Here is a 16,176-nt window from a genome sequence, read left to right as displayed (position 1 = left end):
TCTAGTGACTTTCAACTTGCAGTTCCACCCCTAAAGAAGCAATGCGTGAACTGCTGCTAAAGGGTCCATAAAAGGTAAAAAAGAAAATCAAATTCATATATGCTCCTTAACGATCTCCACACATGTAGGCTCTTGAGGGATCCACACCCATACGGACTCGCAAACCAGAAAAGGCTGAAAAGTACTGATACTTATCATTGTCTAAATAATTTCTTAAATACATTAAGTTGTAAGTCATAAATAAATCTGAGCGAGGCAAGCAGAAAGCCAGCAATGTGTGGAGCCCTTATTAGAATACACTGGAATACTGTAAATTCATATTCAGAGATGCACTTCTAAAAACAAAAATTATATAAGGAGGAGTCAATGAAGCTTTCCTTAAAGGCAACAGCACTATTCCTATAACTAAAATGAAGCACTTTTAAAATATTTTGCTTGAAAAAGACCAATGAGATCCGTTACCACAGCACTTTTAATATGACAGAAGAAAAATCAATAAACAGACAAGACAAACACAATGGATTTTTTTCCCCTCTTATTACAATAAAAAGAGAGTTTTGTTAAATGTGAATGCTTCCTTTCTATTGTTCAGAACTTAAATATTGCCACCTTGTGCTTGTGCAGGAGTGAGGAGGTAAAACCAGCTAGTCTATTTTCACTGTGAAAACCAAAGAGAAAGCAAAAAATAGAAAATGTGAATAAACCTATGAAAAGGTAATTAGCTTGGTAACATTCTCTGAGTTTCAGGCTATTAAGGATTTTGCTTGTTCATTTAATTCTAACAGTATCATTTCTATATGGCAGAGAATAAAGCTTTGGCTTTTAAAACTGACCACACTGCATCACTGAAAGCCAATGCTATCTTACACAGGCATCACCTCTAGACACAAACCTATAGATGTCAGGCTACAACATAATGAAAATATAGACCACATGCACTTGCAGACTCCGGTACAGACTGACTTGACCCTGTGCTTTAGGATCTATCAACTCTCTTGTCTGCCAGCATAACTGAGGCTGATACACCTTGCCCACTGGTCTAAAAGGAACAAGAAGCAGCTAGGAAGAGCACTTAAGTCTTCTCTGGAGAGTAGACTACATGTAGGCAGTTTTGGCGAGGTGTAGTTTATTAGCACCAACTCAACCTTGGCCTTGCCAGGCTCTAACTGGTCCTGCGGAGCCAGGCGGGCATGCACATCCACTTCCCTGTCCTTCAGGCTCCAGTATGGCTTTTTACCTGGCCCTGGCCCAAACTGGCTCTGACTTTATGCAGTGCTGCAGAGCCTGGTGTAGACGTTAACTGACTCTGCTGGAACCAGTCTATAGCTAGCAGAGTCAAGGCAATGAACTTTTTGGATCAGACGTAATGCCAGGGAAGGTGTTAGTAGTTCGTGCTCTGAAGACAGATTACTGGGAAGACTGGAATAGCACCTGCAAGTAGCACAGACCCTTTCACATGGCTCTGAGCATGAAACCCGTTAGGGCCAAACTGGCCCTACAAGAGCCAATTCTGATGTGCCTGTCCTTAGTGGCGCAATTTCTCAATTCTGTAAACTGCCTGTGAGTTATTCTCAGCTGACAGTACCACACTGATTATCTAATATAGTTTTTTCCTCCTTCCTTACTCAGTGTCAAAGGCACCAATTCTAGTGCAGGTGAGGTCAAATGCAGGCAGCACATATGGTAAGAGTGGTGGGCCAACATCCATTAAAACTATCGTAACACGAAGCACACAAAAGGTGACGGGCTCTGAAGGCTTCAGCTGGACAGTTTCCCACATCACTGGGAAGGCAAGAATCCAGACAGTAAGGTTTCCCACCTACAACTGCATTCTGCTTCGCAGTACATCCCAGACCAGTACCGAGATCTGTCACTTATTTAAAGGAAGATTCAATCAAACTGGAGAGTTACGTTGTGTATTAACAAAATATTTACAGGTAATCTTCAAAGAGGAGAATTAGAGATAAAATGGTGTTTAACTCAGTTAAATTGCAATAACACTTAACTTAAAAATTAAGTTGAACTTCATTATCTATGTGTGTATTTGGACAGGAAAGAATTAGGAGACGTATTCAGAGGAAATACAGATACAGAACCCATGTCTGTATCATCTCATATACATTCTTTGAAAAACAAGACAGTGAATAGAGAAATTGGACTTCAAATAAGGCAATGAAGTTATGCACTATTAATAGATTTAATTTGTAGAATGTTAATGGTTGACAAGAAATGTAATAATATAGCGGTATATTAAACATCTTTGTGGTTGGTAGCACCTCGTTTGTCTGGGGTCAAGTGATAACGTTTTTTAATTATCTGTGGATGAACTACGAAGCTTTTGGCATATAATGCATGCATCCTGTTAAGACACTTTATTTTTTATAATCTTTAGAAGTATATAAAAAGATGGCTGTCTGAGCATCATACAGCCTGCTTCTGATCATGTACAGTTACATGTCTAAAACTGTGACAAAATGACCATCTGACAGTAATTTTGTACACAAAAAATTAAAAGATCGGAGTGAAGAACTCAGACATAGCAAACATCTTTATATCGAACAGAGTGTGAAAAAAGTCTCCTAAGAAACAGATACAGGTTTGCCTGCCAAAAAAAAAATGTAGAGCAGGCACAGTCTTATCACTAGCATTCATTAGATTTTATTGTTAAAATTAAACTCCGCCTTGAGAAGCAGTCTTTTAAAATATTCTTTCAAACTATCACATCCTCTCATTTGAAATTAAAAGCTTATTTTCTCCTTCAGACACCTGCTGTCCTCTTCAAGTACTGTAATGTGACACTCGACATGCAATTGAATTATTCTAATATAACATACACCAGATGTCATGACCACACTTCACTTTAACTTGAGAAAAATAAAAAAAAGAACAAAGTGTGAACTCAATTCAAGGTGTAAAGAAAAATCTCAAATTCCACAGGAACATGAGACCTAAAAAAGTGTCATTAAGTACTATTATTTCTATTGTTTTTAAGCATGACCCCTGGCAAACAGCGACGCGGTCTCAGTCAGCGCTTGCATCTGAAATTACAGCATACTATTTGCACTAACAATTTCCATGATCATTTCTGCGAGCTTATTTCCAAAGAGCCTCAATTGTACAGTGGCAAAGAAACAGTCACTGACTGTCAAATTACAGCTTAAAGTTATTCATCTTGTGCCATTTGAGCATTTGCCCTACAGCTTTTGACAAACGTTCATGTTTTTTTCTCACTTCATCAGTCTCCTCAACTGAAATGGCAGGTGAAGTGCAAGTTAATTTAGAGCACAGTCCAACTGTTGTTTCAGACAAGAGAGGGAGCTGTGAGCTGAGAAGGAAGTTGCATGTAGGGAACAGTGGGAACACTGCTAATAATGCAAAAGGTTAGTGAATGGCAGCTAATAATGTGAAAGGTCAGTGAAGAGCGGTTTGATTCTTTTTTGGCACATATTGTTTATACTTTAGGTTAAAAAAATCGTTTCTAACAGAACGAGTCTCAGACAGTTAACACACATATTAATTAAATACTGTGTTACTGGCAAAATCTGCAATAATGACTCTGAAAAATTAAAGTCATATATACCTGGCAGCCAAGATCAGACAAATTCTGCTATTTCAGTCCAAGCAACACCAATGAGACTAGTGTTCAGGAAGTCTTAAAGAGCAAGGAAGAATGTCCTCATGGTTACAGTATGGGCTGCAATTCAGGAAACCTGGTTTGAATTCCCAGCTCTCCAACAACTTCAAGCACTATCTCTTGCAAGGCATTTAATAGCTGGGCACCTTGGTCATCTTCATTTGGGCAGAGATGGAGAGGAAAGGGGGAAGCAAAGAAGAAAGGGAGTGGACAGCACTTTCTCAGCTGATCTATTATCAACTAATATTTATTTTATTCCAGTAACACAGCACTACAGATCAGTACCAAATGACAAACACTGAATTGTAATTCTGGATCCACTCCTATGTGTCACTACTCCCTAAGCCCAAAAGGTATGCATTTTCAACTGTTTGTCCTGAACAGCTAGATGTAAGTGTGCTTTTGGCACAACAGGCCAAACAAGCAGGCCTTTTTAAGAGCGTGTACTGTGACAAAGCAAATTAATTAGAACAGCAGGCACTGTATAGCAAGTTTGATCCACAGTTTACTGCGAATTTGAGAAAAGCAACTAACTCTCCCCAAAACTTCCTTGGGAGTAAGTTACTGCCCCTTTTCTGAGTACTTGACGCCCACAGAAGATAAAATAAAGTTTACTGGTCTTAAAACAAAACACTCAAAGGAATATCCTGGAATTCAATCCACTCAGGCCAGCTCCTCCCTCACCCTGGAATCTGGCAGCATCTTAAAAGAAAATTCACGCCTATGTCCCAGCCACTTCCGACTTTGCAGATGGGTAAGCACAACTCACCTACGGTCCTCGGATTTGGGGATAGGGTTGGTGCAGCGCTGGCTGTTATACTTGGCCACATATTCACATTGCTTGAAGGGGGCAGTCTTGTCCTCCAGAACGTGTCTGATACAGAAGGCGTAGCCGTTAAGTCGCCTCTGCTTGCACAGTTTGGGGCTATATGAACACAAGGGCTTATTGTCAACCTCAGAGAAGTGTATGTGTTTGCCTTCATACATCACGTGACTCTATTCCTTGTGAACATCAGCTGAAAGAACCAAAATATTAAGACAAATCACACAAGGAAAAAAAAATGCATTCAGTTGTAGATAGCGTGTTTCATCTTGGCAGGAAAGGGGGACACAAAACAATACCTGATTTTAAATCTTCTGTACCATATCAATGTTAAGAGAGAGCCTCAAGGACACCACTATCCTGGAATGATGATGAATCAAGATGAAGCAGATTGTCTAAGGAAAACATCAAAAAGGTCAAAGTCAGTCAGAATAAATTAGATATTATTACTGCTTAATAAGCAAGTGGCCAGATGTAGCCACTAAACCTATAGTTCAGCTAGCATCCACTAAGTCAAATCCACTAGCACAACAGTTTTCAATAGTCACAGATCTTTGGAAACAATGAAGGGAAATTACTGGGGAAAATAAAATTCTACTGCCACTGCGCTTAAACCTGTTAAACAAAACTCCACTCATCTACCACAAAGTGATTAGGAGCTACAAGTTGAAAAAGGTTAAGCATCAGATTAGATCAGTTGCTTTCAGGAATCAAGTTGAACGATGATTAACCTATTTGATTGCAGAGGTTTCACTTCAAACACCTTTGGTGACAAAAATGCTGGCAACTATCCGTGCTCTGCAAAATTTTAATTTCATCAGGCAGCGCAAGAAAGCTTTTTTTTTTTTTTTTAAAAAAAAAAAAAAAAGCTTTCTTTACCATATCTGATGAACAGTCTTCAGGTCTTCTAGCTGCCTACTGATTCTGCAAGCATCAATATGCAGTCCTTCCTGAGGTCATCATGGTTCTTCAGAGCTTTTCCTACTATTGTACTTATTTTAGGTAAATGCACACATTAATAATGCCAGAGGCAGTACTCCCATCAATGCCAGGAGGGCTGAAATGTCATTTCAGCAAGAGGCTGGGGTTTATTCCCTCTAAATAGATTCCTATAGAGCAAATCCATGCAATCATAGGGTACTTTTGCAGTTCCCAACACTATTGAGTCTTTGGCAACCATCTTTAAAAAAAAAAACAAAACCAAAACACACACACAAAAAAGTCCTGACCCATCCCAAAGCAGCTTCAAATAAAATCAACAGTATACATATTCTGCAGCTACTCTGCTACACTCAGCTTAACCTACAAAAGGCAGCTTTTATTCAGAAATGCCATCCTGAAGCACTGGAATAAAATCTTGTGAACACGGTATATTCAGTACTCGGATTGGTTTCATATGTGTTATATACCATGCAAAGGAATGTACACAGAGGTGATATTCAGGAAACATGTAATAAATTAGAGGCATGTGATAAACGTACAGATTACCACCTCAATCAACTTACTGGCTCCCAAGGCCTGAAATGGCCAGAACACGATTGCAAGGAGGGAGCCTACACAGACTTTGCAGGAAAGATGCAGTTTTCTCTTGCGAAGGCATAAGCCTTCCCTATGCACTGTATAAAAGCACGTTGAGAAAATGACAAGCACTATGGCACTGGGGGATCTAGAAAAGCAACTTTAAGTCACTCAGGCAAAACAAAACACATTATCGCACCTCTAACAGTAAACTGCATAAACCAGGCCTTTCAGTAGCATATATCTAGTTGCAGAAGCAGAGGACAGAAGACTACCAAAAATTTAAAAACACACTTAAAATTCTTGAAATAGTTGTATAAGCACACATGCAGCATACACAGCATACAGAATGCAGACATGTGCTACAAAATGTAACTAGCACAAGTGACCTGATTAATCATTTGACAATAGCACGGATCATTTCATATTTCCTCTTTATACACATAGTTCCTTTTCCATGCACACACTCTCCCAGGGGCAGGGGCCTCCTGCTTTGTTTACACCAGACAGCCATAACACAAGTGTGGACATCTAATCCAGCTCCAATCACCTTTCCCAACTTCTCTCAATACAGAAGCACATGAAAGTACAGAGCACATATTATATATATTCGAAACTAATCATTGGAGTATGACCCTTCACAACACATCAGTCCTGAGAACAAAGTTCATTGTTGACTGTGCTCTTCAAAAACATGAACCAGGAAGAGGGAACTCTCTCTTCTTCAGCATGTTGAGAACCAAATAATCCTTTCAGACATCTTTATTAAGGCAGATACTCACATACACTTCAGTATTATCCAGCAACAACATGAAAGAAAAACACAAATCCCATGGTGACATGTCCAATACAGTAGTTGTGATCTGTGTTTGGGTCTCCTATGTTTCAGAGGCATCCTCCTCCATTACTAGGGCAGCAACAGTAACCAAATGAGTCTTAACTAACGGCATCTCATATGCACAACGAAGCTGATGGAAAGCCTTTTGCTCTGGAGTTTGCTTCTCTCGACAGTTAACCAAAGCTTGTATTTGGTGGCATACTGGACAGGATGAAAAACTCGAAAGAACAAGTGCATCTTGCAGTTGAGGTGACTCACATGCTGCTCTCTATTTCTTTCTGGTTTATTTACAACCTTCTCTTAAGCTACTACTATCACGCTTTGCGGAGTTTTTAATGGATCAATGACCTTCTCCTCTTTCACACAGCCCAGCAACACTTCTTTTCTGAAGGTTATCAAGCAACACACCAAAGAAAGAGTTCTTCAGAACGGTTCCAAAGTAAACAGTGAGAAATGCATACCTGGTGTGCCTCCGTTAAGCTCCTGCAAAGAAACTGCTCCACAGTTCCCCGTCACTATAATCCTGAATTTATTCTTGTTCCCCCAGTCTTATTTTTGGATTTAACTCATAATTAAGTCTTATTTTTGCATTTAACTTGACTGAGTCAAGGCAGACATAGCATTTTACTTCTCACTTGTCTGAAAGATACAGGGCACAATTACGATGCCATATGAAACATTTAAGCAAAAATATTGACAATAATCCTCAGGGAAACCGATGAGCTTGAACGTGAGGTTTTGGGTCTATATATACCTTAAAAGAAGCTCATGTAAATATAATAATGTTAAAACTCCTGATAGGAGTTAGTGCAACTACAGTGCAACAAATAAAAAGAAAGTTAATATACCTAGCAGTCAATGTTATATTAAGAAAACCCTACAGCAACTCTCTTAAACTTGCAATTATATCTGTATTGGTAGATTCCTACACAGACTCCTGGAAAGACAGTGGCACTCCGTGGATACACTGCCAGGACCAGAGACTGAAGTTGTACTTAATCTAAAAAGGCTTTTTCTTTCTGCATCCATAATATACGATGCATATATATATATACACACACATACATAAAATAACAAAGACTTTTAAATCTATTGATTCTGATTTAATCTGATGCAGTATTTTATTTTGAACAAAATATACAGGAGTTCTTAACAGAGCTTTTTGCTGCTACATAAAAAGTAGCACAAGGATGGAATATGCACATGCGCTTAACTGAAGAGAACTGAAACTACACTAAGCTAAATAGTGGGAGGGGGAGAAATTATTTTTGTCCCGCAGGATTCAGTAAGAGATGACGGAAACATGGACTTCCCCTGGAAAAATCTAATGCTTAAGCAGCTGTATTTCACTGCAAAAATATCAAGATACAAAACTTTCTGGAAGCTGTTTTGGATTTTGTATTTATACTTTATACATTGAAGCTGTAGAAAGGTTCAACAGAAATATAATTTACGCCTGCATATGCTCCAACTGACTTTAGCCACAACCCATGAATGAGAAACCAGAGGCTCCTTCTTGAGGAACCTAGATTTTTCTTAAACAACTGCTTCTAAATAAAAGATTTGAGCTGATCAGAAGCAACGGGGCAAAGAACAGAAGAGAATCAAAAAATGTGTGCCATTGCCAAAGATAAGACATGATTTAGGCTTAAAAAATCATAGTAGGGGATAAGGCAAACATAGAACAGTCATATACCATATCACACAATATTACAACTAGAGGTACTTGATGAAGATAGTAGCAGATATCAAAAGATATTAAAGAAGTACTTCTTCATTTTTACTACTCATGGTTAGTGAACTGCTGGAACTTGCTGTCAGAGGCTATGGAAGCAGACAGTATGATCAGGTTCAAAAAGACAATAGAAAAGTTCATAGACAATAAGCACATAATTAATGTACCTGCTAGCATGCCTAATTTAATAAATATGGATGGTGGAGGAGTAAGAGAAGAAAATACTAAGAAGTGGCTGGGCTTTCATGCTTTCCCTAAATAGCATCATTTATTCCTACTGCCCAAGACAGAACATCAGGTTGGATCAACCCTTGATCTGAACCAACAGAGTATTTCCTGCGTTTTTCGATGGTTATCACTAACATTTGTAATTTGATAACAATTCATTTCTCCTTTTCTCCCATTTTTTCATCCTGAGCCACTGACTGGAAAAAAATCTCCCCTCTCTGGCAAAAGCCCTATCTGGACATGTGAAGAGCAAAAAACTTGGCATCCCAGCAAGTCTTCACAGCAAGGACAGGCAGGACACAGAGCAAAGCCACACTCTGCGACATCATCACTTAGAGCAGGGCTACCTGTCCTGCTGAGAGCAGCCACCGGTGGTCCATAAGACAACAGAAGGCGCTTTGCAAAGTGACTGTAAAAAGAGAAACGAAAGACTTAAATACACACAGGTACACACCTGCGCAACTGTCAGTACCTGCTGTCAGGCAGAGGAAGAAGTCAGCTCGGCGAGCAGGCATAATTAGCTCCCTTGCAGCACACATCACCTCCAAGACAACAAAGTTGTAGCTCTGCACTCCATGAACCCTCTCCCAAAACAGTTACACAGTCCTTCAGAAAGGCTTGGAAACAGTGTAGCAGCAAACTTTGACAGGCAATCTTTGCTAGACCATACTGAGTATCAGCATCATGTCATACAGAAATTTGGTACCTGACATCATCTGTAGTCTACAGAGAAGTTAACAGCCTAGTCCCTAATAGAAAGCCCAAAGCACTATAGCCCCAAAACTCAATCAGTAATTTTGAGAAAACATTGTTCTGAAAATATTCTAATATTTTAAATCATGTGGGTTAGATACATTCCTAAACATACACTCAGAACTTGATATTCAACATATGTAAGACCCTTTTAGGCAATGGAATCCCCAAATGCATTGTAAATTGCAAGGCAATTATATGCCAGTGTTTAAAAGACGTGTAATTAAGAGGACTCAGCTCAGAGCTTCACACATTGCATCCACACAAAAGCCACGGTTAAAGAGGTCTTAACCGTGTTGTTTTGCATTTGCTCACACTAGCGCAAATTTCATGTTAAATTGCTTGGTGTGTTCATGACATCTCACAGACTCGGTACAATCATCTACATATGCTTACTGAACCATCAGCTTGGGGCCAGAAGTGCACCACAGGTCTACAAGAACCTCAGCTTTTCCACAAACACAAATCACATAAATAGCAAGTAGTTCTGTTGATTCCTCAACTTGTCTGACCCTTTTGCTGAGACTACCAGTAAATACATTGATTTTAAGATGCTTGGGCAACACGGAATTTCATCCACTCAGAGATGAACAGAGACCATAAAAATCATTGCAAAAACACACACATTTAAAGCTACCTTCCAGTAAAACTTTTGATTAGTATTAGTAAAAACTGCATTATTAGAGAGAAAGCAAAAACATTCCTTTTTTCTATTTCATAGTAAGAGACTTTAGGCAACTAGCACTTCTCTGAAGTGCTCTGTTCTATCAAGAGAAACTGCACCACATCTAATTGTGGTTGACATCAACACCACAAAGTTTTAACTTCTGTCCCCCTTCTGTGATCTAACCATAACTTTGGCTTCATTCTGGTCATTTAACAGCTCAGTTCTCTACTACGCTCAGCTACCAAACCAAGCCTGCTGTAATTCTGGAAACAAGAGTCTTTTTGTTAGTAAAAGCATCCAAATTGAGACAGAAAACACTGGGAAGCAACCAAAGTAAACTACAAGAGTTCCTGCAGGGAACACTTATTAACTAGAGCACAGTCCTTACTCAAGAAGACCTCTGAAGAGCCCCGCACAAGTCAAGGTACTACACACACACACACACACAAGTACCCTGACAGATCAAGGCATTTACCATGTTAAGACTTTACTGGAAGTTTTTAGTTACCACCTGGAATCATGTTTGGGACTACTTTTTTCTATATGTTAAAATCTGCCTAGGAAGATAGAAGCAGCCTCATTGTCCTCATTCTGCCTTTTTAGAAAGCTTATTCTTCAACTCTGCAGTTCATACTGCATAAGCATGTCCGATATATTAACGGAAAGGCAGCAGTATATTTTAGACAATACTGGTAACATAGATTATGCTTCAGAATATAATGCAATACAGAATTAAATTTAAGTATTATTCCCAATAATAATAATAATAATGGCTAGAGAACTAACAGACTTGTAACAAGTTTCAATCAAGGGCAGAAAACATAACTTAGAGGAGGGAAAATAGCTCTTTTTTGTTCCAAAACTAACAGGTTATTTTTGTTTTCCTACAAAAAATTAATTTAAGCAAGAATATTAATTTCAGCTGAGTCACTCATCTGATAAACAGTACCTTAAAGAAAACATGACAAAGCCCAAAGACTAAAAAACAACATACATATAAGACTTTAGAAATTTCAGAAACTTTGAAGGATTTCTAAAGAGAAAAGATGTTAAGTAGAAAGATTCATAACTGTCGCTAAGAGCACATTCTTATAGATTTCAATAAAATAATTTCCTAAACAACGGCTATTCCTGACCTAAGGTTCAAGATGGGCTCTGTGTCTTTGGAAGTCTTTTCAACGACAATTTCTGCATTTAAGCAGAAGGTCTCAGGCCCCAGTCCTGCAATTGAATCCTCACAGGTAGATTCTCATGCTTGCACAGAAGCACGCTTATTTCAACGTGGCTATAAACAAAACAAGCCCAAGTTTTGCCAGGGCAAGCAGGGCTGCAGAAAGGCGGCCTTCAGATGCAGCAACAAATGGAACTTTAGGCCTTCGCAACATTGCAGAAATGCACTTCAAAAAGTTATCTCAAAATATCAAAACTATGATCCTGAGAGAAGGCAGAGACTAAACATACCACAGCATACCTTGCATCTGTACATGAATGAAAAAAGGCCGTAAATCCAAGACTTTTATTTATTAAAATAACAGATAACCTGCACTTGAATCTGAGATTAAACAAAATACCTCAGTCTTATCTTTAGCCCCAATACTACAAAGACAAACAAGCTTATTTTCACACAATACAGGAATATCATTCTTGCTTCAGTGGGAATATTCAATAAATAAAATAAAGCAGCAGAGCTCCTCACAGAGCAGCCTTTTAGCAGTCACAAGCTATCAAAGTTTCAATATAGTATTACAATAAATTTGTACTTCCTGAGGATTTACCATACTGTGAGAACATGGTACATGCAACTCGGTAGGATCAGGCCCTACACAGAAATTCATTCACTCATCATAAAAATATTGAAACATCAAAAAACTCCCACTAAGTAAATTTCAGGTTGCTTTCTGTAGATAATTTAGCTTTACAATTAATAAAACTTGTCTGATGTATGTATATGTTACAAACAAATCACATAAAAGGCTGAAGATGGCTGCGAACATGTCACCGGGTTGTAAGTGACAGCTTCACACAAAACACGAGCACTCCAGTTGAGCAGTCAGGAGCAGCGGGTACAGCCTTGGCATGAAACACTGCCAGTTCAGGGGTGCCCACAGGGGAGGGCTCTCGACTACAGGGGAACGATGCGCTGCCCTAAATTTGCCAATTTTCTTCTTAGGTCTACCGATCCTCAGAAATTGAGAACAGCCTTAAAATAAACCTTCATCGTGTGTTGTTAGGTAACAAAGTTAGAACTAACTATAGATCTACATATTTTAATCAGATGCAGTGATATAAGGCTTTAAGGTGAGCACTACTGACGTTTCCAAAATCCATTCGGGGTTACCTGCACCGAGCCATCAGCCCTTTGAGCTAAACGACATACGAAGGAAGAACATTTGCTCAAAACCGGACACCTCCCGCGTTAGAACCCGGAGCTATTTCACCTGTGCGGGGTGAAGCGCGTCGGTGGGTTTTCCAGCGGACTCACTTCACAACTACCAGACGTTCTTTCCCCTGGAAAAAAGGACCCTTTCATTTTCAGTCCTGGGGGGCAGCGGCACCTCGCAGAGACACACGCACACACACACCTTCCCCCAGCGGGGCCCAGGCCCGGAGGACAGCCGGGGTGCCCAGCACGGACACGAGAGGGGCCCAGGGCCCAAGTCCGTGCGCGGCCCTCGCTGCTACAGGCCGGCGGGGCAGCCCCTTCCCCGGCTGCGGGACCCGCGGGCTGCTACCCCCGTCCCGCCGACGCCGACGGGCCCTGGGACAGGGGGGTGGCTGAGGGACCCCGGTCCCGGCCCCGGCGGGGCTGAGGCGGCGGCCGGCCCCGGCAGGTGGCGGGGCGCGAAGGCGACCCCCGGGGCAGCCCCGAAGCCGCCCCCATGTGCTGGCAGCTTACGGAGGAAGCGGCACTCGGACGGCCGCCCCGCACCCCCAAAATCGCACCTCCACTCCTCCCAAAAAGTTACGAGGCGAACCCCCCCGCTGCCGGGCTGGGCGAGGGGGTACACGGGCGACGGGGGGGTGGGGTGGGGGGGTCGGGACGGGCGGGAGGGGCCGCGGCCTCGGCCCGGGGGGCCCCCGCCCCGCCGAGCCCCGTCCCCACGGCCGCGGGGCGGGCGGCGGCAAGGAGGGGGGGAAGCGCCCTAAAAACGCCGCGAAACTTTCCAGGCCGCGGCCGGCGCGGCCCCGCACGCCCCGCGGGACCGGCACCGCCTCCGCCGCGTCGGCCCGGGACCGGGCTGGGGGAGGGGGTGCCCCCCCCTCCAGCCGCCGCTCATTAAAAGTCATTTCGGCAAATTAATGCCGCCCCCAGCCCCCCGTCCCGCGGCCCCCCTCGCCCCACCGCCCGCGCGGGGCGGGGGGGGGGGAGCGGCCCCGGCCAAGGCGCCCCCGCCGCCTCCCCCCAGCCGCCACGCTCCGCCAGCGGCGGGGCTCGGCCCGCTTTGGGCCCGGGGCCCGGCGCGGGGGGCCCGGCGGGGCGGGGAGCGGAGCTGCCGGGCCGCGCCGCGCTGAGGCCTAGCGCCCCCCCGCCCCCGTTCTCCCCCGCCGCCCTTCACCTCCCGGGCAAAGGCGCCACGGCGCCGCTCCCCGACCCTCCCGCTGGGCCCCGGCGACCATCTCACCCGCCTTCGGCGCTCCTCGCCGCGCCCGAAAGGCTCAAAAACCTTCCCGGCTCCCCTCACCCCCCGCTGCGGCCTACACCGCCCCGACCGATCCCCGGCCTCGCGTAGCCCGCCTCTCCGCCCGCCCTGCACCCTTCGCACCGCCTGCCGCGCTACGCGAGCCCGGGGATGCAGGCCGGGCCTGGCTTACCTTTCCAGCTGCTTTTTTTTTCTCCTCTCTCTCCTCTCCCCCCTTTCCCTCTGTTGGGCTGACAGATCAGAGTTTCCTCCCCAGCAGAGGGACTGGGAATGGGCTCGAGCTCTGTGCTGAGGAGCTGCTGCCCCCCTGGCTCTGAGAAGATCCTGCTTTTTGTGGGGAGGAAGCTTTGGGGGCTCTTTATTATTTTAAAACTACAAAGTGCTCAGAGGGTAGGTGATTATTAAGGGGAATCCCTGAATATATTCTCCAGCAAAGAAGGCAGGGCTGCTGGGGCTGCTCAAGAAGAGAGCCAGCAGCCTCCTACAGCACCACTACAGGCACCGAGAGGACATAACATCAGAGAGCGGCTCCTCTGCCCTCCAAAACAACAACTTTCCTACCATCTTGGAGGTAGTAGAGAGGGAGAGAGGGAGGGGGAAAAAAGTACAGAAGGTTTTTATAAAGTGTCAATTTGGGGGAGGGAGCCAAATGGCCAAAACCAGATTTTTTTATCATTTATGCGACTTTTTATTTTAAATAAAAATAAAATACTAAGCCGTGTGGCTGAAGAAGTGATTTTATTTATAACCTGTTAAGATCAGCTTTCTGGAAAAAAAAATTAAAAGGAGGTACGGTAAAAAATAAATTTTTAGTAACTTTGTTTTTCTTTAAAAATTAAAAATTTGCATTTTTTTCTTGTAATTTATAAAGTTGATAACATTTTTGTCATTGTGTGATAGTTGTAAAAATTAATATGTAATTGTGGAAGTTAGTGTAACTTTTTTTTTGGCGCTGGTACTCTCAGTAGAGCAGCTGAGATTGATGTGGGATAGTTTCGCGAAGCTGTATCATTACGTCTTTCTCAAGGCATTGTAAATAAAACTGGATGTACAGGTAGGAAAAAACCAACTATTTTTTATTCTTTTTTTTTTTTTTTCTAGAATAGGCCGTGTAGAGAAGGTGTGGGAGATGTAATGCAAGCAAGTGGAACTTGTGATATGTATCTGAGAAATTCTGCTAATCTGTCATAAATTTAGTGTTGTCTGCCCTTTAGGATGGGATGTGAAAAAATAAAGCTCAGAGCAAGAAATTTGGAGGCAATAGTTGTTTTTAATGTTTTTAAACCACTTTGCAGCCTTCTAAAAACTGTTTTGGTTCTTTTTAAGTTACTGGTTTGATTTGGGGGCTTTGTTCCTGATATATATGAATACTAGTATTCTTGACTTGATTCTTTACAGGCTTGAGAAATACCATTAATTTATATTACAATATTTTGTAATATAAAATAGTTGTTGTGTTTTTCTTTGTTGCCAATGTTTTTATTAGATTGTAAAAATTAGGTGAAATGCTGTCAAAACAGTGTGAGATGCTACCACGTATCTATAGGTAAAGACACTGATTACTGTATTCAGCAGATCTCTGATAATGTTTCTTGCAGTAGGATTTTGCACAGCCCTGTTCAGAGATGAACTGCAAAGATGCCTTTTTATTTGTCCTGAAGGAAGAAGAAATAATTAGGAAACTAATGAGCTATACCTGAAAAAAAATATATTGAAAGTTTTTCCATTGTAAAAATTATTCAGGTGGTATAGGCTAATTGAACTGCAGTCAAACTAAGGTCAAATGAATGAAGGTATTGAATTACTTAGTATGTTGTCAACCTCTCCCCCTCCTCTGTCAAATCTGAAATATGTTGGTTTAGCTCAGTTACTGTAATCCTTAAAAAAAAAAATAAAATTATTCCTGAATTTAGATTCCTTCCATTTTCAAAACATACTTTGTGAATTTGCCCAGCTAGCGTAGTGAGTGTAGATTGTGTGTTTGTAGTGGGTTCTTCGTTTAGAGAAATTAGTTTGAATTAAAGTATTATTGAAAGTCAGCTGGTCTTTGTGTCAAACTGTGTATTTTTTGTTCAGCAGGAGTTTTTTTTAAATTCTGGTTAGGCTACCCAGCATATTTTAATAATTCAGTGTGTTGCGTTCTGTGGAGTTACTGCATAGGAGGTGATCTTCCGTATCAGATTATTAATCCATTAAATGCATTATTCTGCTCTGACATTAGAAAACCAAAAAATGAATCAAATATGTTAGTCCTATATCATATTTTAAAAGATTTTGTATGGAAGTAATGCGATAATTAGGGTACTTCATGATCTTACAAATTATTATCGTGTGCTTTA

At 41.8% G+C, this 16,176-nt stretch overlaps 1 protein-coding gene across 3 annotated transcripts in view; it reads right to left on the bottom strand.

Moving 5' to 3' along the window:
• Window positions 1-14,040, bottom strand: part of INO80D (INO80 complex subunit D) — a 34,690-nt gene extending 20,650 nt beyond the window's left edge. For 2 of the 3 annotated variants that reach the window (XM_086616146.1, XM_086616148.1), the window contains exons 1-4: window positions 14,010-14,040; window positions 12,635-12,704; window positions 4,757-4,852; window positions 4,404-4,650 (exon numbers count right to left, since the gene is read on the bottom strand). In XM_086616146.1, coding sequence (XP_086472272.1) covers window positions 4,404-4,621 — 218 coding nt within the window. In that variant the 5' untranslated portion in view covers window positions 4,622-4,650; window positions 4,757-4,852; window positions 12,635-12,704; window positions 14,010-14,040. Of the gene's footprint in view, window positions 1-4,403; window positions 4,651-4,756; window positions 4,853-12,634; window positions 12,705-13,819; window positions 13,842-14,009 lie in introns of those variants that run through there. The other variant, XM_086616147.1, reaches the window with a different exon arrangement.
• Window positions 14,041-16,176: the final 2,136 nt, after the last annotated feature.

This window comes from Tauraco erythrolophus, chromosome 8 (genome assembly GCF_009769465.1).
Source record: "Tauraco erythrolophus isolate bTauEry1 chromosome 8, bTauEry1.pri, whole genome shotgun sequence".
In the NCBI taxonomy this organism is placed as follows: Eukaryota; Metazoa; Chordata; class Aves; order Musophagiformes; family Musophagidae; genus Tauraco; species Tauraco erythrolophus.
Note: the sequence above shows the minus strand (reverse complement) of the source record. Positions and strands in the feature narration are given on the sequence as shown.